A 25,109-nucleotide genomic window follows, 5' to 3' on the forward strand; every position below is an offset into this window, starting at 1 on the left:
TTGCTTCTATGCAACACAGATTTTTAACTGCAACTTTGTGTATGGTCCCATTAGGGTTTAAGTTACTTTAATTGGAAGGATGTTTTATCATAAAATTAAGTTGATAGTGGTAGAAGCTGGCAGTAGACAAAGCTAAGAAATATCACAGTAGCTGGAAGCCTGATAGATTACTAGAAAGGATAAACCATATTAAAAATATGACAGAAGTATTCCTCCCATGCTTTATATGAAGGTTTCATTCTATCCTTTAAAAGAAAAATAAATTAATCACAGATGAAGATCTTTAGTGTTCAAGCAGTTTTCCACAGCCCATTACTTAGATGAGATGGCAATGGTGATCATGGTAACTGACTGAAAGGACAAATCATGATAAAAGATTTGGCTTCCAGTTCACAGTTTAAAATTACATTTTCAAAGGAAGACTTCAAATATGCCTATTTTGTGTGTGTGTTTTTTAACATGTTAATATATTTAGAGTAGAATAATTTAGCGGCTTTGAAGCTAAAACAAGGGGCTAGGTGTTAAATGGGTCCTAGTCCCAGCTCTACTAGTGACTTTTTGTGTGTGAATGAGGTTATTGCTGTGCCTTTTTTCTAAAAAATGCAAACAAGGATGTCTTGGAATCTTAGGTATGGGAATGACAGGAGACTTCATTTATTAGCCACGTTTATGTAAAATGCTAAGACGGAAGACCCCGCAAAAATACAAAGTATCTTTATTATTTCAAATTTGTTTAAATAATTTTAAGTTGCTTTAAATAAACCTTTACAATTGAAGTTATCTTTGAAAAGCAGGTCAATATATCTAAAGCTATGACTGCATTCTATGTAGAGTACACTTATTTAATTTACAGTTAATTAAGCCCCAGGTCTACAGAAAGACAATTTCCCTAAAGGGTCTAATCAGAGTAGATGTTTTTAGATGACTCCTAACAGACACCAACAGAACGTGGGTCTTCACAAAACACAGCAGCCAGGGCATTTTCATTAAAAAAAACAGCTAGTGGCCATGTGGTAGCTCAGTAAAGGGAACACCCACCCAGAATGTGGAAGACTCGGCTGGGTTTGAGAGGGTTCATGCCCAGGCCTCCTACCACTCAAAATAGTACCATAACCAGCCAACAGGTAGAAGGAACACGCTCAACCATTCTGGCTACCACTCTGCCAAATTATTCAAAATCATGGGGACAGAGAGAAGGTAAGAGTGATGCAGCCTAACTATGTAGCCCACTTTTCAAGGCATTTACCATGAGTTTATTATCTATACATCCTCTATATGGTTTAATAAATATTTTTTCTTGAATATTAAATATTTATTCAAAGTTTGCCCATTGAATCATTCATCATTCCCATGGAATTGCAAAATTAGGCCATGCATTTATGCATCGTGAAATTGTAGCTTTTAGGATTACTATATTTACTTGCATACCACATGTGGGCATACCACATATCCCACTTTCCCCTGAAATAAGTCCTCCAAATTTGGGGTGCATGTCTTAAGTGCAGAAGCCAACTCCCACACCAGAGTGGAGGCTTGAGGGTACTATAATAGCTGCTGGGGGCTGCCTCCATGCTGGACATGCAGGAGGGGGAAAGCACATTCCTCAATGTCACTCACTCTCCTCTTTCAGCTAAAGCTTTAGCCTTCATAGCTACTGCCAACTCAGCAGTGGCTTTGAGAGGGTTAAAGCTTTAGCTATTTGGAAGGACAGTTGGTATTCAAGAAAATGTGGTTTATTTTTACCAAAGCACATGTAAGTCCCAATCTTCAGTTGGGACCCCACCATTATAGACATTGCGTATTTACAGTTCCTAACCCAAAGATTTTACAGTCTAAAGAGACAAAACACACAGCTAATAATAGAGAAAATGTGGAGGCACAAAGAAGTAAAGTATTTGGCTCTAGGTTACTGGCACATCTCCTGAGTTTTGGTTCCTCGACTATTCACTGGACCACACCATCTTTCTTTTGTCTTTTACTTCTGTTTTATCACATGACTGCTTCAGTTAATCAAAATAGAGTATCACATACTATTGGCTGGCAGCTTTATTAAATCACAAAGGAGTTTATCATCACTCAAAATTGCCCACGCACCTGAACATGCATGTCACGCACAATCAGATATTGTTAATGTCTGTGCTTTTCACTAAGTCTATATCTTTCAAGCCACAAGCCAGTAAAATGCTCATTTTGCATAAGATGTCTTGATTAACTTAGAGTTTTTAAGTATCACATTTCTTCTTCAATAGACTTTTTAATCTGTCCATCTCTATTTCTTTTTTTTTTAATATCAGCATTATGTACTTTAATATCAGTCTGTAGCATGCGTCACTCAGCCCTAATTACTGTCCGTTACTCATAGTGTGACCATACATCTTGGTTTGGCCGGGACACTCCCCAGTTCCATAGCTCAGTGCCAGATGGTTGTTCAGAAGTCCTGGGTTGGAGCCTGGTGGGGAGGTGGAGCAGTATGTTGTGCCAGGCAGGTGGTTGGACAGAGACCGCTGGTGCTCTGTGAGAGTAGTCCCTTTATTTAATTGGGGATCAAGTAATGATTGTGCATGAATCATTCTTTTTAATGAATGTTTGGGCTTTTATCTATACCTTATGGGCAGGGCTTGAATTACACTCTGACTCTTGAGGGGCTGGAGGTGGTGGTGGCAACAGTGGCAGACAGAGGCTGCAGGGCAGCTGGGGCACAGGCTCTAGACAGCTGCAGGAAAAAGCATCCAGCAGCAAAGAAGGAGAGGAGCCATTTTTTCCCCACACTAAATAGCAGTTTCTGCCTGGATGCCAAGGGGGCTCTTGTTTCTTATGCAGGAGATCTCATCTGTTATGGGGGGCTCAGCCCCACCCCCAAGTCACCCCATAATTTGAACCCTCCTTATGGGGATTGTTATTATACTTCAACTGAGTGTTACTGGATGCTAAAAATAAAGTCTTAATTCTACAAGGAGTCTCTCCTGGCTCCAGCATTGTTTAATATCTTCATTAATGATTTGGACAATGGAATAGAGTGTATGCTTAGTAAATGTGCAGCTGATACCAAACTGAGAGGAACTGCAGATACTCCAGAGGGAAGGTCTAGGATCCAGAATGATATGGATAGACTGAAGAAATAGTCTGCAGTCAATCGGATGACATGCAGAAGATGTGCAGAGTCCTGAACTTGGGATGGAATAAATGCAAGCAAGCACAATTACAGACAGAGGAATGACTGGATATGTTGCACTACTTCAGAGAAGGACCTTGGGGTTATAGCAGACCAGAAGCTGGATATAAGACAGCATTGTGCCCTTGGTGCAAAAAAGGCCAACGGCATACATTGTTATATTAATAGGAGTTTAACTTGCGAACCAAGGGAAGTGCTTCTTCTGCTTTATTCACCACTTATGAGTTTTACCCCAGAGTAATATATCCAGTTTTGGGCCCCATGTTTCAAGAAGGATGTAGACAGATTAGAGAAAGCCCAGCATAGAAAAACAAAAATGGTTAGGGACCTGGAAAGCAAGACTTATAAGGAAAAACTGAAACAACTATGGTTATTTAGCCTGGGGAAGAGAAGACTTGGGGGAGGGGAGGGGTTGATACCAGTCTTCAAATATGTGAAGGGTGATTAAAGAGAGGATGGAGGTGGATTTTACTCTGTGCCAAAGGGGATGGGATTCAGAGCAATTGCCTCAAGCTACAGCAGATGAAATTTAGGTTGGCAATTAGAAGGAACTTTCTGACTACGAGGATGGTCAAGCATTAGAATGGGCTACCTGGAGAAACTGGAGAAGCTGTGGAATCTCCATCCTTGAAAGTTTTCAAGTGCAGGTTAAACACTCAGTTTGTTGGTATGATGTAATCAGTGATAATCCTGTCTTGAGTAGGGAGCTGGACTAGATGACCTTTCAGTCCTGCTTTGCTTTGTCTCTGTGATCCTGTATATCATTTCCTATTAGCAGATTTGTGTGCACAGTGACTATAGCTTGAGGCCCCATGTGGATGTGTCCACACATGCAGGCACGTACACACTATTTGCAGCAGCTCAAATAGAAGCGGTGCAAATTTGAGCTGGGGCTTTTTGCCTCAGCGCACATGCTCAGACATGCATTTTGGTTTGGAGCAAATTGTGCCACTTGGTGCAAAATAACACTGCCTGGCTCCTCCCAGATCTGCAGCCAGGATGAGCTAGAACCCAGGGCCAGAGAGAAGCCCAGGGCCAGCACCTGTGTTGTCCCCAGCAGTATAAAAAGATGCCCTGTCCTGGCCCCATCAGTACAAAAAAGCTGCCACTGGCCTCCCTAGCAGAAATTCTGGCATTTCCTACTGGAAAACTGAAAAATCCCTGATAAAAAAATCCCAGTCACTCTGTAAAATAACCTGAAGTCCATCTTTCTCCATGATTAAAACAAAAGACAACTATATATAAAGACAGAAAGAGAGTGAGAGACAGAGCAATCTGCTGGGCAATGTCTTATTGATATGTCTGCCATAGTCCCCTCCCCCTCCTCCAGCCACCCTGACCCCTTACTTACTGGCACTGGAGCCCTGCTGCTGGCACACTGCCTGCCCTGCACGGGCAGGCACCATGCTTCAGCCCCAGGACTAGGCCAACCACAGAGACACTCTGGCAGCCAGAGCGTCTCTGTGGAGGACCCAGCCTCTGTTGCCCAAACCATGCCCTCCCCTACTTTTTTAGCTCTGTTTTTTTTTTTTGACCCCCTCGATATCTAGGGGTCTAATTTTACCCCCATACTGCAAACTTGCAATGAGGGGAACCTTTTCCTGTTCCTGCACGTGCCTCTTGCAGCATGTCAAAGGGGTTTGAGACACTGCAAGAGGCACGTGCAGGCTTATCTGGATGCACCCTGTGAGTCTAGAAATGTGTCATTACCACTCAACAAGTCAGTCCTGTTTCACATGCTTAAGCCAAAACTCAATACCAGTCTTAGGACAGCAGTTAAGCACATAGTTAAAGTATCTGTGCAAGTACTATGAGATGATTGCAGTGAACCTGAACTTTGCAACAGTATATTTCCATGATACAATGCCATAAGCAGTGAAATACTACCTTCCAAAGAACCTTATCATGATTTTCTGAAATATTTTAGGCTTCTCCCAAGATTGTAACGTGGACAAGGGAATGTATGGTCTTTAAAGTGTAGCAAAGAAATAGCAGAGATTGGGAGAGATTGTTCAAAATATGACCTCAGGGATCTACCATAATATAAATAATGAATAATAATAATAATTGGCACCTAGTTATTTTTGAGTATGTGTCTGCCCTGGAAAATGAAAAGCAGTTACTTCATAATTACATACTTGTTACAAGGCTATGACCCATGACTAATATCAAATGTTTTCTGGCTGTCAAGTGTATTCTCTGATGCATTCTGCATTATGGAGTGACCTGAATTCTTTCTTACACACTGAAGGGCAAATGTTTCGCATTCTAGAATATTTCCTAGCAACTGAAAATACTCATCTAATTTTAAAAAGTCTTCCTATTGATCAACCATTGCACTGAAAGTACAACATTTTGTATTTCTTGGAACAGAGGGAGTGATACATAGCATGCCTAGATAAATCCTGATCATTATTAATGTAATGAAAGTCTTTCAGATTAAATTGTAGTTTACCCTTTTCTTCTTTTTGAATCCCATTTCATTCATTTCACCTTTTCTTGACTGACATTGTTAAACTAAAGAAATATAATTGCTATGAGAACATCTTTGTGCTCTGTATTAGAGTTAGGGTTGTGAGGTTCAGTCTATTAAAGGTTTTATAGCTGGTATAATGGAGGAGGACTGTATATATGTTTCTGTGTCCATAGTTGTAGAAAGAGGTCAAGATTTATATAAGTTCTGACATTCAATCCTACTTCCTTAATACTCATAAACAATTTCTTTTTCTTTCTTTTATTAGCTTCATCACTGACATTCTAAGAGAGCTCTGGTTTCCTGTAAAAATAAAAATAAATTAATTTAACGGCAAGTATTTTATTAGTCTCTTGTTGTAGGACCAGGGTAATGACAGTGGCATATAATTCAGAGCACATTGATGACCACTTAAAATTTTGATCACTCTTTAGCTACATTCTTTGCCTTCTGCATTTTATGACTTTAAACTTATGCTGAACTATTTTAAAAAAATACTTTTTTGTAAGTGATACTGATGGTTTGCTTACAGGTATCTGGTCCTCAAGGATCATTAAAGGATGGTGCCAAGAGCTCTCTTCAGAAAAGTTTCCGGGTTCTTAATGAGGCCAAACAGCTAGAAAATGATGTTAAAGGTAGGTATTGTATATGAAGCTACATCAGTAGAAAATGAGTGTGATTTGTATATATGTCTATTTAGGATGAGTTTTAACTTTGGGGCAAAAAGTCCATGCAAAACACTAAATAGCTTAACGTAGCGTTTTATGACTACCTGGAATACCTGGTTTTTGAGTTCAGGTATTTGCCTCTGATGGCAAATGGCAACCATGGATGAGTGGTGGATGATGAAGGCTTAGCTCCTCCATTTCACTGACCTGAGTAGGTAAGTCAGCATTGTTTTGTTTTTGCCTGTTTTAAGCAAAAACAAAAAAAATCAACTTTTTATGAAAAAGGAAAATGAGTTTTCAGCCACCATAAAGAAAGAAATTTTGTCTTAAAAATTGCAAATATTTGATTGAAAACTGAGAAACATTTTCTTCTTTTGGCCAATTTTTTCTGTGCCCCACATGCAAAGGCACATGTTTGTAGTGGGAAAAAAATAGCAGCACAAATTTTTGCCGCTACTTTTAACCACTGTGCATGCCCCAACATGTCTACTTTGGTGCAGGGCAAAATTAGAGGGAAACTGCCATTTTTCCACTACTTCTGACTCCTGGTGTTCTGGAGAAGCCTGGCCAGAACTAAAGGAGGGGAGATACTCTGGCTGGCAGCCACAACATGTACAGAAGGACCTCTGTGTCTGCCAGCGCACCCTTCTGTGGTGTCCACTGCACCACTTTTTATCTCAGCAGGGTTTTTTTGCTACCTGGATCTCCTGGTAGCAAATTTTGCACCTGCACCGCAAATTGGCAGTGTGGGGAACATTTTAACATATTGGGAATGCAGTTTGTGGTGCCACAAAGAGGTTTGCTGTGCCACAAACCTCATGTGCCTATATGTGTGGATCGAGCCTCTGTAGCTTTGTCTAAAGTCAGAATCTTGACCTTGAAATGCAATCATTTACTTCTGTAGCTAGTAAACCTAGTCAAAATCTATTAACAAATAATGCATTTGAGTACTTTCCTTCTACATTCAGTTATTGAATGTATTATCAGTGACTACATTTCCTATTTTTTGACCTGTTCAGGTATCATGCAATCAATAGTGGCTTGCTTCTAGAGCTTTTACTCTAGACAGATCCCACAGTTTCCTATCAACTTTTTCAAGAAAACACAAAATCACCTATTGCAACACTAATACTAGCCTCCTTAGGTTGAAGAAACATAACATTTCTCTACAATACTTTAGGACAGGAAGTGAAAAATACATTATTTGATTGGCTAAAAGTGGAAGGGGAATATTTAGTAAGCAGAATAAAAATTTTTTTAATAATTATTTTGCTCTTGTGAAAAATGTCTGTAATTAAGTTATTTCAACTGGGGAATCTTGGGTTTTTTTACTTCTACCTCCCCCTAAAAGTACCTCCAGAAGTGTGCCACATTGGGTCAGTGGTTCAATGTAATTTGGACAGAAAAAAGTCATCAAGTTAATCAATCATACAACTTTTTTTGGAAGTATCCAACTGCTAGCCATTCCTTACAGTTATGAGATATGTTATCAAATTCTGAGTGGTAATTTTGTGACTTAATGCCAGTATCTCTCTGACTGCCATTCTTCTATTAAAATTGAAAGTGCAATCACAGGTCTTTTGAAAGAGGTATGCATGAGGACTCTGGCATCTTTTGAATTTTAAATAATTGTCACAACATTGTGTTCTTTTAACTGAAATTATCATGGCAAGTTACAGGCATCTAGAAATATGCAGGAGGACAGCAATGTTATACTACCTGGAAAACACAGTTCTTGGGCTAGCCAGAAAAAAAACAATTGCTGATATTATCTATTTGTTGACAAATTGTAGGTTCATCATAGTATCTGAAAATCAAACTCTGATCTCTTTGCTTCATGCATCATCACTAAAAAATTGCCAACAATAAATATTCTACAATCAGATCTTAGCTATGTCTTTTTTTATTATTATTGATGATGCCCAAAACCTTTCTTTGTCAATACTTACAGTAGTTTAAATTTGTTTTTGCAAGAAACCAGACAGATCTGGTTCAGATGCCGGTAGGATCCAGTCCACAGTCTCACATAAAGAACTCTCTTTGGCCTTATAGAAGTTCTGACCTGTAGACCTCAGGATCACTTTTTAGCCATCCATGGTTTTTGGGGGGATTTTTTTTGGCGGCCCTAGGTTTTCAATTCTGGGAACATATTTAACAAGTAGGAAAGAGCTATTTGGTTTAAAGAGGTCATTAACCATGTTTTACCGTCATTCTTAAAAGATAAAAATATTTTTTACGAAGTAGGAGCTTGGTGGACTTGAAAATTTGAAGCACTAATAAAACTGGGTGTACATTTGGGTTGCCCTTTACATAAAACTCTATTGGTTGTCTTTACTGCTGCATTTACTGAAGGATATAGAACTAGTGAAGGAACCCACAGTAATACATATTACATAATACACAGATACTAGGTAGCAGGAGTAGTAGGCAATGTAGCTAGGGAAGGAAGAATGCATCCCCTTCCAAGGGACCCAGTGATTAAACTAATACATGTCTTTCTGGATTGCAGCTTACTACAACATGGACTGTTGGCCAGTTTCCCTGGCCAGTGTATGTGTATGTAGCTTGGTCACGATATAGCAGCACTGTCCTTTCTCCATCAGTTTTGATGATCACATTTTTTTTGACCAGCTTGTGCTACAAATAGTGTAACTGAGTCTGTGACAGTAATTGATGCATTACAACTTTCTAGATAAGTTATACAGTTATATTGGAATAGCCATTTTTTAGGGATGGTGTTCCACAAGTCAAGACTGCTGAAATATAAAGTAATAAGCAAGCCAGGTTCTGTCCCCGGATACGTGCAAATTCCATATGTACTGTAGGGAGTCCGATCTGGCCCTGAAAAGCTATGTTATAATCTAAATAATACATTATTTAAATATAATTCTGTTACAATGTCATCTCTGCCAAAATGTAAAGATATCTCAACTTTATAAATCAGACAGGGAAATTCAGAGAGTCTCAAGTTATACATAAGTCAGTCCTGACTCATACACAGAAAGGGGCATTTATAAATTCATGACTTAGATTTTCATCTATTCTCTTGCAACTTTGTGAAGGTTAATGTGACTGATGGTTTTTCACTAAGGTTCTTTAATATGATATATAGTAAGTGGTTTGCAACAACATAAAATAACATATCATTGTATGGATTCAGCATGTTAGAAAATATAGACACACGTTCTACCCACCCTGTAGAAATCAGTTAAAAGTTGTGCCCTGAATGTAGATACTGTCAGGACAGAACAGTGATGAATTCTCCACTCCCCCCTCACCCTTCCCCCTTCCCCCACCCACTCCAGTCTTTGCTCCAGAATGATGTTATTACAGGCATTATTAACATAATCCCTTCTGTGCGTCTTGGTGTTTCTAGGATGGAAAGTGAAGCTAAGGCTAAAAGTAATAGAACGAGACCTCCTTCCAATTCTTACAAAGCCACCTGTTTCAGGATCCCCACTGGAAATGTAGAAGTGAAAGACAGATGATGGGCACTCTATAAAGAGCTGGTAGACAGAAGTGATCATTAGTTTAGAATTTCCCTCTCTGCACTACAGGTAGTACATTAGTTAAAGTAATGAAAACCCGTAAACCACTCAAGTAATACATCCTCCAGGAATCCAGGCCTGGGCTGTGACGGAGATAGGAATATTTTCTTGCTACATTATGACATTCCCCTGATTTGTGGCCAATTACACTAGTTATAAAATGGCTGTTAATCAGGAAAATGGTATCTACTACCACCAAAACTGCTGAAACAGTCCTTGCAGAGCAAAACTACTGACAGAAGCTATTAAAATGGAGATTTAGTCATTTCTCTCTGTGGATCTGGGAGTTAGTAGGAATAAACCTGGTGGAAGAAGTTGATTCTATATGAGTGCTTTGGTGTAGTGTGAGTTTCCAGTTTTTTGGCTATGAGTGAGTGAATGCTGCTGTCTGCCAGCCTCACTCTGTGCCTTGAGGGATTCTCAGCTTGCCAGGAGCAATTTTTCTTCTTTATAATTTTGAATTTACATTTTTAAAAAATATACTTGCTTCTGTGCTGATTTGAGATTAAATACAGGCTTTGTCCAAAATGCTCAATGAAAAATGAGTAAGAATGCATAAGCTGAAGACTCAATGTCAGGTGGTCACTGAAATCCAGTTCATGTTATTCCCTTTAGCTTAAAAACTGACAGGTTAAGAAAAGTCTATCCATCTGACAACAGATGAACATTTTTAGCTAAAACATTTCATATCTGACAGCTACAATTGAAACCCTGGGATTTTTATCCCCACCTGAGGTGGATTTTAGTTGATCTAGACGGTTGAATTCCCTCGGTGGTTATGTATGATAGAACCCTTTCATTAATTTTCATGACCAACATACTTTTCAGTGCAAAAATTGCAATCAACACTAAGTCTACACTTCATAAAAAGGCTGACGAACACAGGCTGCATCTCTCGTTACATCACTATTTTTTTCAGCTTATTCCTAACCCCGATTTCTAGCATTTTGCTTGTTTTGTGCATAAAGCATTATGTGGCAACCATAATCCTGTTTATACGATGAGACTACAGGGAGCAAGAATTCTGTTTGCAAAGGAGCAAAACAAACGTAATAGAAACAGAATAAAAAGCACACATCTTCACCAGCTGATTTGTGAAGTATGTAGTCAACATAGTTGACCATGTTTGCTGATTGTCTGGCTTTAGAACTACTTCTAAAAAATGTTAACAAAGCTCCTTTCCCCATTCTTTGGTGACATGCAGTGAGCTGTGTTTTTCTTATGTTTTTGATTTGCAATTAACACACCAACATATATAATATACAGAAAAAATGTACAATGCTCAGATATATAAGTTGATATTCCATCCAGTGTTTATATGGAGCATCTAATCATCTATATAATAATCAGGCATCCGACTGCAGCAGATTAAAATGCAGACATTTTTTTTTCTCCAAACTCATTTATGTCTAATTCTTTTTCCTTTGAGTAGATGCTTCAATATCTTGCCGTGCTGTGTTTCACAACAAAAACATATCTATGTGGGAGATCTGAGTCCAGATCATGGGGAACTACACACACATGTCTTCAGGCATACAACTCCAATTGATTTCATTGAGGGTTAAGTGCTCAAATAGCAATTAGGTACCTAAATACCTTTGAGAAGCTGGAAAGAAACTGACTAATTAATTATCATTAATTGCCTTTCTGGTAAAATCTCCTACCAGATGCTGAGAAATGAGTGGTTATAAAGGGATCAGTCCTTCAAGGCATTCAGGAGTCTCCAGTTCAGGGAGAGTTGAGGGGGACTACATCTTAAATGAAAGAATCCAATAAACTTTTCCAGGCCTGAGATATTAGCTAAGTAGCAAGAGAAAACTTGTACTGCAACTGTCCATGTTGCACCTATTTTCTAAGGCAAATTGGAGGATTCCAATCTATAGGGTTGTCACTTCATCTTTCTTGAACACCAGATCTAACTTAGGTGCCAAAGTTGTATTTTATGTGGAATGTATACTAAGTTCAAGTGAGCTACACAAGAACCTCACCTAACTGCTGAGGTGCATGCGAAGTTCTAGGCATCCTAGGTTTCTCCTGAAAACTGACTTGCACACCTAAAGAATAGCTACTGCACAGGCGCATCTACGCGTGCGTTTATGGCGCTGTTATTACTGCACCGTCTCTTTGTACTTCATTTTTGTGTCATGCTGTAATGGGGGAATGCATCACTATGGGGATGTATCTGCAGTATCATGGGTTTGGCCTGTGGACACTACCTTGCTAGTGTAGTGTCACATGTACACCCCCATGTGTCCAGAACTACTACCGTCTTGACTTTGCTGACTGTAAATCCTCCCCATCTCCACCTGGGATTCACAAACCAGGCTCAGAGATGTCAGACACATTTACTGTACATTCTTAAATGAGAAAAAAAAATCACATTTGAAATGAAGCTAGTATATTTCCTAGCTACTACACACTACTGTAAACACTCTACAGTCAAAACAAAACTTCTGCCAGTAAGTTGACAATAAATTGCTTCAGATATGACTCTTAAGGAATTTATCACTGGGAAAAATGAGCAGTTGGCTTAAAAAATAATGGTAGTTTTAGGAGCTTCATTCCTCCCTTTATGTACAGGATTCCCTCTGGGTATTTATTTATGGTTTTATTATTCCAATATTAAGAAAACAATTAAAATGCATTTAAGGAATTAAAAGCAAAAATATTAAACAGATGGAGTTTGAATATTCAAATTCAGAAATTCCAAGGAGATTTAGTTTATTAAAATCCATAAAGATAAGCCTGATGTTATGGTTACAAAGTTGGAAGCAAAAGTCTGGAAGCACAATGCTTCAGAAATATAAAAGGGGAACAATTAGCATAATTTTTGGAGCTGGCAGGAGCAAAAAAGGAGAGAAATTAAGGCAATCCAGCAAAATTGCAAGATACATCACCTGAACTAAATCAAGTATGTCAGAATTATTAACATGCTTTCTATACACTAATATTCCAAAAAGACACTGGAGACACTAGAGAAATATCGTGCAAATTATATTTTAGAAAATTAAGTGGATCAAATTAAAACAGTTTGGAAGCTTATCTTACTAGACATGAAATTAGCTCTGCTTCATTTAGGATCAGATTCTGATACCCTGTCTGTAGGGGCATGACTGCACAAGACACTTTACTTGAGATTAGAGTAAATTACTACGCAGTAATCATCACTGTCTACATATGCAGATGTTTACTGCACAGTAATTTGCTCTAATCCTGAATAAAATTGCTACCTGTAAATACAAGTAGCAAATTTACTCAGGAGTAATTACTGCACAGTATGGCACACGTTGATGGCCTACAGGGAGCAAACATGCTCCCAATCAGTCAGGCAGCAGGAGTGCTCCCAGCCCTCAGGAGCTGCCTGCTTCCAGGGCCGGCTCCACCACCAGAACTCAGGCGGGTACGTGTCTCTTGCCACAGCAGCAGGGAGCTCTCAGCTCCTGCTCCATGTTTACAGAGTGGGGACTAGGAGCTCCCTGCTGCCAGGGTAGGGGGACATTGTCCCCACCTGGGCTCTGATGGTGAAGCCTGTCCCAGCAGCAGGCAGCTCCTGGGGGCAGGAAGCAATCTTCCAGCTCCAGCAAGGAAACAGCTGTCTCCTGGCCCTGTGCTCCCTGTCAGCTCCTGTGCTAACCCCTAAGGGAAGCCTAGAGCTTCCCCTGGCTACTGCAGTTGGCCTGTGCGGGGCTGGCAGGGTTGGGAGCAGACTGCTGCCATGAGCAGCAAATCTGCTTCTGCTTCCCTGCATGTGTAGATGCCTGCCCAGGGTGAGTTAACTCTAGAGTAATTTACCCCAGAGCATTTGCACATGTAGATGCACCCTAGTTTAATATCACCTTACAAGGAGCCTCCCAGTTCAGCAAAATATGGGGTATCAAAATTTGGATCTTAAATATACAAGCCACCTAGTCCACAGGGGCTCACTTTTATAATTTAAATAAGAGTTTTCCTATCTTACTCCAGCCTCAGCTGGTTTCCACATCTCTCCCACACGCTTGCACACGCTACCTGCCTGTTCTATGTGGGGTTCTTCCCAAGGGCCAGGCTAGGAGCATCCCCACCTAGCCAACTGATAGGATTAGCAAGCTCTGCCCTACATGATATTTCAGTAAATATCTTCCACTTATATTCCATCTCATAAAAGCATCAGTATTGCAGGCTGGATTTAAGCTAAGGATTTTATTCTGAAATATGCTAAGCACTGTCACTGTCTACTTAGCCCAGGCAGATTTACAGTGCTCAGTACTTTGCAGAATCAGGACCTAGGTGGTTGGTTAAATGGTTTCGAAAGAGGCCCCAGATTTGCATGAACCAGCTTCTTTCCTCCAGTCCAGCTCCTAATCTGTCCTTTTTCTTTCTTCCATATGATTATTCTTGTTCTTCTACCTGCTGCTCTTCTGCCCACTCCTCTTTTACTTGTGATTGCTGTGCTATCTTTCTGTTCTCTCTGAAGGTTGCCTCACCTCCTAAGTGATTGCATGCATGCTGTCCTGCTCTTGCTTTCTCTCTTTTTCCTGTATTTTGAAAAGATAACTTTTTACAATTATTTTTAAAATAATCTCATTTTATACAGCCAGCATTAATACTGTTCTAATACATCACCTAGAAATGACTTTATAAAACCCTTAGTTCATATCTGCAGTGCATTACAATAATTGGCCAATCAAAGGCATGGTGATTATGCTGCCTTTAGAAGGCATGGAATAGAATGCATAGCATATTTCATCTGTCAAAAAATTCAAAGTGTCAAATAAAGGCTACATACTTGCTCAGCTAACTTAAAAATCAGAAAGACTGGAATTTTTTGTATACTCAAAATCAGTCAATTCTTCAGGTAACTGATTCCTTAACAGTAATAAATTAGACAGTTTTGAAAGAAAAAAAAATCTGGCAGCATATTCATATTCTAAGAAAATGTATTTCTTGGTTTTGTAGGTAACATAGTTTTGTTAGATTAAAAAACCCCCAAATGTTTGCTTCTGTTTTAATAAATCCATCATTAAGACACTAACTTTTATAATCTATGGAACTGTCTCTCTCAAGCAACACTGAAAAAAATTAAAACTCATGACTTTTAATTAACAGTATAAAATTAATTTAAAAATGTGTTTTGGAATGTAATAAGGGAGTGAGAAACTGGAAGTTATTAACCCCTTTCTACAAATCTCTGTTCTTACTATATTTCTGCATACAAAGTCTTGTGTGAAGGGGTCCTGACCTCACTGGAGTCTGCAAGTTCTACTGAAATACAAGCAGTGCTACAGTAATCATGTCTTAGCTTCTTGCCTCAGGTTGCGGTGAGATGGAGACAACTGAAATGCCCTCTGAATAGACCTTACAGGATAAAATTTCTCAAATAATAATTGTCCTAATAATTTGGCAGAGGTGAAAGGGTTATTACCATCTGTGTCCTAGGTTAAGCCTCAATGGTTTGGAGGCTTTGGCCTTATTTTTAGGGGCCTTAACCTGTGACATAGTGCATCATTATGTTATACCAATGGGCTAGGCAATACCTTGAAATACCTGTTCTCTAGGTACAACAGACTGATTTTTTTCCTTTTGTTACACAAATGCCTCAAGTTCCTATGCTGCCTCCTTTAAATTACGCTGTTTTGACTTTCAGCCAACTAGAAAGTGGAACACAAGAAAGGCAGCTTTTTAGAGAGTCTAGAATTAAGAAATCATGTCTTGGGTCTTCCTGCATGAGCTTAATCAATTTAGGGTCAGATCCAAATTATTCTAAATGTCTCTGCTTAAGTGTTGCAGTACCTAAACATTATGAGTCTTGCCCCTATGTACGATCCAAATAGAGAAGGTTTAGTGCCTAGGATTCACATATAGTCTTTGAAAAAGTATGGTTCAGAGCAAGGAGATGCCATAGGCAGCCAACAGGAAACATTAGGCGCTGAGGTGTGTCTAGATTCCTGCTCTTCCTCAGAGCTTACGCAATTGACCCAGGGTTTGCCGTTAGGCACCTCCATCCTTTCTGGACCTAGAACATTTAATGGGAAGACACCTGACTCACACTAACAGCAGTTCAGTACAGTGCATGACCCCCCATGGTAAGTTTCACTTGAAAACATAGGTGGTGGCAATAGCCTGGTGAGTGAAAAACTCACTGAGGAAGTGGGAGAGCTGGATCCTAGAGCTTTCTAAGTCCAAGGAGATTCATACCCACATCTCCCACCTTCCAGGAGAATCCTCTAACCACTAGGCAAGGGTTGTTAAAGTTATGGCCCACTGGCTAGATTCAGCCCATGGAGCCATCCCATCTGGTCCACCAAGCTACCAGCAGACTATTGGAAATTGCTTGGGACATGTCCTGTCACAGAATTTAGGGCCCCTGAGCCCAAGTAGACCTGGCCATCAGTGGGGGTGAGGCAGGGGGTGCAGATATAGCCCTCACTCGCCCTGTGCCTGCCAGACCCTCAGCATTCACCTCGATCAACTGCTGGTGGCTCCAATGGATACAACCCAGGAGGAGCCCCACAGTCTGGATCCAGCCTGGGGTGACTTTGATGTCCCTGCATTAAAATTATAGAGTAGTATAATTGGGGGGAGTCCCTGCTGCCTCTCCTATTGAAGTCACAACAGTAGGCAGAAGAGAATTCAAGAATCATTGGGCAAAAAGATGAAAGCAAAAGAAGGCATTTCTTGACAGCCTAGTAATGATTGCAGTGCCTTGAGGGAAAGAACACTGTACATCAGACCCTACTGTCACTGTTATTACTGGGGGGCGTTTATCAATGCTTTTCTAATATAAATTGCATAGACAATCTTATGACCAGGGTCCAAAACCCTGGGCTCCCACCTCACTGAACTCTTCCTTGTTCTTCTTCTGCCCCCATGAATCTTGTATCACTGGTTGCCGAGTGCCACAGCTTCAACAGGGATGTTGGAACATGCCTCCACCTAGCATACTCTATTCCCGGGGTAACTAAGGTACTCTGAAAGGAAACAGATAGATGTGGATTTGATTACCTCCAGGTTACAGAAGGCCTAGGGCTCAGGCCTCTAAATTACTGGATAAGTGGCTTAATCACTAGGTTTTTGTGAAAAAGCTGAGGAGCACCATCATCAGTGCTTTATACTGGACTCAATCCTGTTGATGTCAGGGGTTAGGCCTGACCATTCTGATCTGGAAAAAAACTGAGCTTAACCAGGAGTTAAATGCCTTCAGTTCTTGATCTGGATCTCCTCTGCATGTGTACATCAGCTTAAATCTGCATACCTGTGCCAGAATAGAGACACCTACTGAACAGACTCACCCATTGGTTTTTGCAGCTGGTGAAGTCAATCTGGATAACATTTGGAGATAAAGCACCAAAGTTCCATTTCAGTTCCACTGAGGAATCTACATGAATGGTTTGGATCAGGCCTTTAGTCTCACTAGGTGTGTCCATATGTGCATTAGATCCAGGAGCAGTTTACTTGCAAGCAGCACAACCAAGCAGGCATCTACATATGTAGGGAAGCAGAAGCAGATTTACTGCTAATGGCAGCAAACTGCTCTCACTGCCTGTGGTCCTGCAGTGGGCTGCTGCCACCACCAGGGGGTACTCTAGGCTCCCCCTGGGTGCTAGCCCAGGGGTTAACAGACAGCACTGGACCAGGAGAAAGCTGTCTCCTGGCCAAGGCTGGGACATTGCTCCCTGACCAGGGGGCAATGTCTTCCTGCTCCAGCAGCAGGGAGCTCCCAGCCATGGATCCCTGATCAGGACAGGACACATGGAAAGAACCATAGAATCATAGAAAATTAGGGTTCGAAGGGGCTTCAGGAAATCATCTAGTCCAACCCCCTGTTCACAGCAGGACCATCCCCACCTAAATCGTCCCAGCCACAGCTTTGTCTAGCCAGTTCTTAAAAAACTCCAAGGATGGAGTTTCCACAACATAGATAACCCATTCCAGTATTTTACTATCCTTCTAGTGTGAAAATTCTTCCTAATATCTAACCTAAACTTCCCATGCTGCAACTTGAGACCATTGTTCCTTGTTCTGTCATTGGCTATGACTGAGAACAGTCTAGCACCATCCTCTTTGGAACCCCCTTTCAGGTAGTTGAAGACTGCTATTAAGTCCCCTCTCAGTCTTCTCTTCTCCAAACTAAATAAGTCCAGTTCCCTCAGTCTCTCCTTATAAGACATGTGCCCAAGCCCCCTCACCATTTTTGTTGCCCTCTGCTGGCCTATCTCAAATTTGTCCACATCCTTCTGTAGTGGGGGCCCAAAACTGAACACAGTACTCCAGATTTGGCCTCACCAGTGCTGAATAGAGGGAAATAATCACTTCCCTTGATCTGCTGGCAACATACCTATCAATGCAGCCCAGTATGCTGTTAGCCTTCTTTGCAACAAGGGCACACTGTTGGCTCATATTCAGCTTATTGTCCACTGTAACCCCCAGGTCATTTTCTATACAGTTGCTACCCAACCATTCAGCTCCCAGCTTTTATTGGTATGTGGAATTGTTCCATCCTAAATGCAGGACTTTGCACTTTTCCTTGGTGAACCTCATGAGATTCATTTTGGCCACATCATCCAATTTGTTTAGGTCACTCTGAATCCTAGCCCTACCCACCAGAGACTGGACACACACCTTTCTGGGGTTATTTGACCCTAGTAGTCTTTCCTGCCCAAAACAGGGGGGTTGGACCCGATGATCTCACGAGGTCCCTTCCAGCCCTAAACTTCTGTGGATCTGTGTCTACTATTCTCCCCAGATAGGTATCATCTGCAAAATTGCTGAAGGTACACTTTATGCCATCTTCCAGGTCATTGATGAAGACATTGAACAAAACCAGTCCCAGGACCAATCCCTGGGGCACTTCACTTGATAATGGCTGCCAACTAGACATCAAGCCATTGATAATTACCTTCTGAACCCAATGATCCAATGACCCAGTTTTCTATCCAAAGAGCAGCAGGGGAGGGGCAGGTCTCAACCACTTCCTCGATCTTCGATGGGGCAGCTTTCAGCAAGCCCCTGGCTAGGTAGGGATTCCCCATCTAGTGGGGGCTCACTACTAGCTGCCTCACTGGATCAGGGCAGGGTGCTGGGACCTACCTCTGAGCAAGACTGTTCCTAGCCCCTACTCCACAATTGTGGGGTGGGGACAGGAGAGCCTGTTCCTCTCTCAGCTCTAAGATCGTAGAGCTGGGTTGGGAACAGGCTGCAGGGTTTGTTCCCTGCTCAACTCTGCAATCACCGAGTGTGGCGGGGAACAGCTCTGCAATCATGGAGCTGAGTGGGGAACAAGCTGAGAAGCTTGTACCCCACCCAGCTCTATGATTGTGGAGCTGGGTAGGGAACAGGCTTCCCAGCCCCTGCCAGCAGGGAGCTCTCAACACCACCTCTGCAACAGTGGAGCTGGCACTGGGAGATCCTTATATCCCAGGTTGAGCCCTGCAGTCACAGGGCTCAGGCTAGGAGACAAGAATTGTGCATTGCAGGCCCCGCAGTCACAGAGCAGGTGCTGGGAAATAAGGATCTCTCAGCCCAATCCCCACGGTTGCAGAGCTGGCATTGGGGGATAAGGATCTCCCAGCCCCCTGCTCCCTGATCATGATGATGAAGAAGGATCTCCCAGTCTCCGCTCCCCAATCACAATCTCAGAGTGAGGGTGGGGGGCTTGGAGTTCCCTGCTGCTGGGGCAGGAGGACATAGTCCCCACCAAGGCTCTGGTGGTGGAGCCTGCTACAGCAGCAGGCAGCTTCCAGGGGGAGCGAGCAATCTCCTGTCCCCTAGTGGCCAGCCAACCAAAAGCAGATTTGCTCCTGGTCATGTGCCTAAACAGACATTACTGCACCGTTAGTAACGTTACTGCGCCGTTAGTAATTGCAAGCAAATTTGCTACTTGCATTTGCAGGTGGCTAATTTACTCATGATTAGCAAGGCTTACTGTGCAGTAAACTATGCTGTACTTCACATTAAAGTGTCTCGTGTGCTTCAGCACACCCACTGTGCTTCAGCTCCTCACTAGGGTGTTATGAGATTAAATATGATAACCCTGGCAAAGCAATTAGATACAAGACAGTTGCCTTTCTCTTCTACTTTCTTCAACAGCACTGTGTGAGAAGCTGTCTGTAAGAGTTGTGACACTGTGGCAGGGAGTACAATATACCAATACTTTTAACTAAATCTGTTTTCTCAGTTATGGACTAATGCAAGGATGGCCAAGAGCACATTCAAATAGATTTTAGAAAATACTGCGTCTGAATTCATCAGACTGAAGGCACAGCTGCCCTTTCCTTATCTCTTATTAGAAGGAGGTCCTACCTAGAGGAGAATAGGTTTACTAAGAAGTTGCCTTATGGAAGAAGTAATCACATTATAAAAAAGGTTGAGGGTCTCCTTTAAAGTGCATTACAAGCAGTTTTTCAAAATATGCCCTGAAATCTCTTTCTCCCCACCGTGACATAGCATAACCATTCTTAAAAAAGTCTTATGCTTTTATTTCTTCAGTTCTTTCTGTGTAGGTGTAGAGTAAATAAAATTCTGCTCCCATACTCTGCGGGGTAACTATTGTGATTTTTTAGAGCTTGATCATTATGTAATCTGATTTGGCAGACTGTAGTGGCACTTGTTTTGATACAGGTCCAAACTGTTAAGTATTAAGTTTCATTGAGCTTCCACACTTGTGAGAGTAACAGTTGTAGTTTATGTTACTCCTGCCCCACCCCCCCCACAATTCCCCAGCTTTTGTTGTCAAGGTTAGTGTCACTAAACCAGTTTCCTAACAAGAAGACTGGAATTGAGAAATGATCCTGTCTCTTTCTCAGCTCTGAGGTCTTCCATGTTCATGTAAAAATGATAACAGCACCCCTCAAAATAGTTTTTTTCAGCAATAACTAGCATTTTCTTTGCCAACCTCTATTTCCAGCATTTTGAACTATGAATCCAAAGCTTCTTGGGAGCCTCTCTTCAAAGAACCTTAAAATCATTTTTACAGTGGATATTATTCCAGCAAAATCATCATTGTTATGCAAAACAATTTGTGAAGAATATTGATTTATTTGTGAAGGATAATATCAATTTAATCACTAATGTACTGATTATGACATTACTGTTCCTCTGATTTGTATTAGTTTTTCAGTTGATGCCAATTTTGTTCTATCATTTTATCCACAAACAGGTTTTTTTCCAAAAATCAATGTACTTGTTTCATAATAACTTGTTGTGGTAGTCTCATAATAGTGATCAATAGTTGTCCTAATATAATTCCATTCATTTTCCCCAGATTTCATGTCAGCAAAAGTTCCCTCTGTTTAAATCCAGTGAGAGTTTGGCACGCTACTTGTCACCACACTGATATGATTGATCTTGTCTCTTTATGTACAATGGACAAACCATATGCCTAGAACCATTATCTGAAAAAGAAGACACAAGATTATTATAGTGCACTTAATTTAGGGTTTATAGCATATAAGTGAGACTTTTTGGGTCCTTTACCATTGACTCACTGGATGGCCTTAGTCTCTGTGTGCCTCATTGTTTCTTCTGGGCATTGTGAATGTAAACATACAGAAGTGTGTGCACTTTGAAATCCTTGATAAAACCCTTTTATAATCACTATCCAATAGTCAAAGGAAATCAGGTACTTAAATGCTAAAGGAAATGGTGCTTAAATATAGAACTTAGCCTCAGTAAACCTTGCAACTATGTTCATTGCAGTAATTTAGGGGTCTGGCACACGTTACATTTAGGTCATGATTAAGGTGTTAAATGAACCATGAATAGTAACCTGACCACATGTTAAAGCCAACTTATGGCATGATAATAGAGCAAATCTTTGTGGCTCATTTGTATCACACTTTAAATTGAATGTATGGCCATGACAGATCCTGATGCTCAGCTGAACATAGAGACCCTGTATGGGATCAACCCAAAGTCTGGGGCTTAGTCCATACCAGATTAGTGGGATCAGGCTGGGGACAGCACCAAGTCCTGGACCCATCAGCCCCATTCAGTCCCCAAAGGCAGATGGATGGGGCTCTGTGTATCTGACATCAGGGAGCATCAACCCAGTCTCAGGCTCACTGTACCCCAGATCTTTAAAGAGCAGTTGTGCAGCTGGGAGTCCTTACTGCATGTGCACTTTTTTGAGTTCCTGGGGCTCCCCTGGAAGCAGCAGTTGAGGATCTGGCAGAGCCAATACAGTCCATGGAGAACTTTAAAGAGCACATCTGTAGTTGAGGTGCAGCTGTGCTTTTTAAAACTCCCTGGATAGACCCAGACAGCAGAGAGAGGTTGGGGAGACTTTAAAGAGCTTCCCCAGGCTTCCCTGCTGGGGACTTTAAACCCTATGTCTGGCTGCTCTGGCTAGGGGTTAGGGATCAGAGTCTCTTGGTGGGATTTAAAGTCACCAAGAGGGAAGCCCTTCAACTCCTCCCCCTATCCCGCCTCTGTTCTCCTGCACCCAGCAGCCTAGCCAGAGCTGCCAGATACAGGGTTTTGACAATCAGACCAAGGCCTGTCCCAGCTGGTGCTGACAATCAGCTAATTGTTATCTCAGTGCACTGGGGACAATCAGTGCATGATTGTCTGCTCTACCTCAGACCTCACTGGAGTCAGTCTGGATGTGTACAGACATTCAGAGAGGTTAGGGGGATGTTAGCTTGATCTAAGGCCATCTGATCTAAGGTAATTAGGGATGGAGAAGCTAATGGAGGGCCTTGGGGAGATCAGGGTCACAAGCAGACTTCCATTGGGGGCAGGCAGGGTCTATAGGTGGGATTGGGGGATCTGAGGGGCAGGTGGCATCCATAGGGGAGGTGCTGGGGTCTGGGAGGGTCTGGCAGAGGCAGGGACCTCATGGGGACTATGGGGAGTTTGGAGGGTAGGGCGCCTCACATTCCCACCCCCAGTGCCAGGGCTATTTTTCACCCTCCAACCCCCACAGTGGACCAGCCCTCCATCCTTCCTGCTCATCTCCCCATCAGGACTTACTTCCTTGGCTCTGGGCACTGGTGAATCCTGGTAAAACTAGCACCAAGAGTGAGTTGCAGGAAGGGAGGTTTTAGTAGGCTCAGGATGGGGGGTGCTGGTCCACAAGGGTGGGGTTGTCTGTCTGGTGGGGGGGAGGGGCTGGGAGGCTAAAAATAGTCTGGTGCCAGGGAGGGGGTAGGATAAGCACAGTCCTGGAGCTGGAGCCACTGGCTGGGCTTCCCTAGCTCTGGGGCTGTGTTGGGAATTGAACAGCAGTTCAGGAGAGTTAGATTGGTCTAAAATGGCCAACCCAATTTAAGTTAGACTGCCTCAGAGGTACAGTTAACTTAGATCAGGCCAGCCATTTTTAGACCAATTTAACTGAACAGAAGCACTTAAATTGACCTAACTAGGGATGTAAGTATAAGGTCTGCACCTGGGCAAACTAAGTTTGATTGGGTGGCTATTTTTAATGCAATCTAGCCTCCCCCTAACCTCTCCAAATGTCTGCACCCTTTGAGTCCCAGTGGCTAAAACTTACTGTCAGCTGTTTGTCAGTTTGGGCTGGACATGATGCAGAAGGAACCCAGGATTATGATCCCAGGCTGCCTCTGCACTTGCAAATAGCAATGGTATGATTAGGATCTGGTCCCAGCAATCACACTTCTTGCCAAGTGTGCCAAGGGCCTTAGTAATTCAGGAGATAGATATTTTAAATTACAAGTAATTGTTCCTGATGAGTATTATTGCAGTAATAAAATTGTAGATCAGAGAATACTGAAAATAAAGAGTTAAAGCTGCTGTTTATGTGTACTCTGCAGAAAATGGAGAAAACTTGAATAGCATGAAGGACAGGTTGAGAGATGCTGATGAAAGGAACTCTGAGCTCCTGAAAGCGTTGAATGACACATTTGGAAAGCTGTCGGCCCTTCCTAATGGTAAGTAGGGAAAAATGCTGAAGCACTGGGCTCAGCTACGCTTTTTTTTTTTTGTTTTGCATCATTTAAAAATGTGTAAATATGTTAACCTTTGTCTATACCCATATAGTCCATTGTCTGCTATCTTGGCCAGAGTGCTTCTTCTGAGAAGAAACTACGCTGCATCTGAGAGAAACTAAAGTAAAAACAAATACCAAGTATTCGATTGCATTTTGACCTGGTGGAGACCACCATGTTTTTGACATTCTCAGATGGCCAGAGAGAAATACTGAAAACACTGTCAGCCAGTCAGTTCCTTTCAAAGCTGAGAGCCCTTCCTTTAACAACTATTTTTGTGGACAAAGTTTCTCAGCTTGATCAAAACCAAGACAGTGGTATCAACAAACAGTCCAAAGAGACAGGAATCTGAACTAAATAAAATCTCAAATTGGCCTCCAGATACCCTGTGTTTATAGGCACCCAACTGGATCCAGCCTGAAGGTTGGCTGATGTGGGTGGCTGCCCAGGGTGCCATGGTCAAGGGGACGCAATACAATCAGTGCCACTCCTTTCCCCAGTGGGTCCTTGTAGCCCCCTCTGGCTTCTGCTGAGTTGGCCAGGTACCTCTCGGGTGGGTGGGAGGGGAATGCCAGGTACCAAGCAGAGGGAGGTCACCCCGCTCCCTTGTTCCCTCCTTCCTGTCTCCACGGGCTGCAAGCCTCTCTCCCTTCAGAGCCAGGAGGCTTCTTGTCAGTCCTCTGCCTCCACTGTCTGCTGTCAATAATTAAGTGCTTTCCAGCAGTGGCAGCAAGCAGCAATGGCAAGTGGCAGTGGCAATAAAAGGGGGTGGGTAGGTGGGAGTGAGGAGGAAGTAGCAGCAGAGGCAAGGAGCATATGCATGGTGGTGCCTAGCCTGGCCTGGCTCACTGTGACTGGCTGCTGCCTACGGGGCAGTGGTGCTTCCTGAGGGCTCCACGTGCCTTTGCCACCATGCCCACGCAGTGTCTGGTAGCCACCTCACCAGGAAGTACCAGTGCTGAGGAGGACATGGGAGGATGAGGACAGGTTAGTGGTGGAAGGTGGCAGCAGCAAGCCTGGCAGGGAGTAGCCAGCTGGGGTGGGGGAGTGCCAGAGAATAAAGTGGGGCATCCAGGCAACCTGTGTCATGGTCTCCTGCTGCCTCTTATTCACCTGCATGCTCAGTGCTACTGCTGTGGGCCTCAAGTGCTTCACCCTGGGCTCCAAGTTGAAGGGGAGCCTTTCTGCCCGGGCACCACTACTGGTATCTTCTACTTGGGGCTGCTGCTCTCTGCCAGGCCAGGGAAAGAGGTGCCAAGGGAGATGCCATTTGAGGGGTGGGCACCAAAATGCAAGTTTGCCCAGGGGCCCATTTTCCCTAAGGCT

General features: G+C 42.3%; 1 protein-coding gene across 1 annotated transcript in view; it reads left to right on the forward strand.

Annotated features, from left to right (window-relative positions):
* LAMA2 (laminin subunit alpha 2) overlaps positions 1 to 25,109 on the forward strand; it is a 434,604-nt gene that overhangs the window by 328,203 nt on the left and 81,292 nt on the right. The window contains exons 42-43 of the mRNA XM_019538207.1: positions 6,178 to 6,280; positions 23,610 to 23,726. Coding sequence (XP_019393752.1) covers positions 6,178 to 6,280; positions 23,610 to 23,726 — 220 coding nt within the window. The remainder of the gene's footprint in view (positions 1 to 6,177; positions 6,281 to 23,609; positions 23,727 to 25,109) is intronic.

The sequence above is a fragment of the Crocodylus porosus genome, unplaced genomic scaffold (genome assembly GCF_001723895.1).
Source record: "Crocodylus porosus isolate Cpor-Errol unplaced genomic scaffold, CroPor_comp1, whole genome shotgun sequence".
NCBI classification, from domain to species: domain Eukaryota; kingdom Metazoa; phylum Chordata; order Crocodylia; family Crocodylidae; genus Crocodylus; species Crocodylus porosus.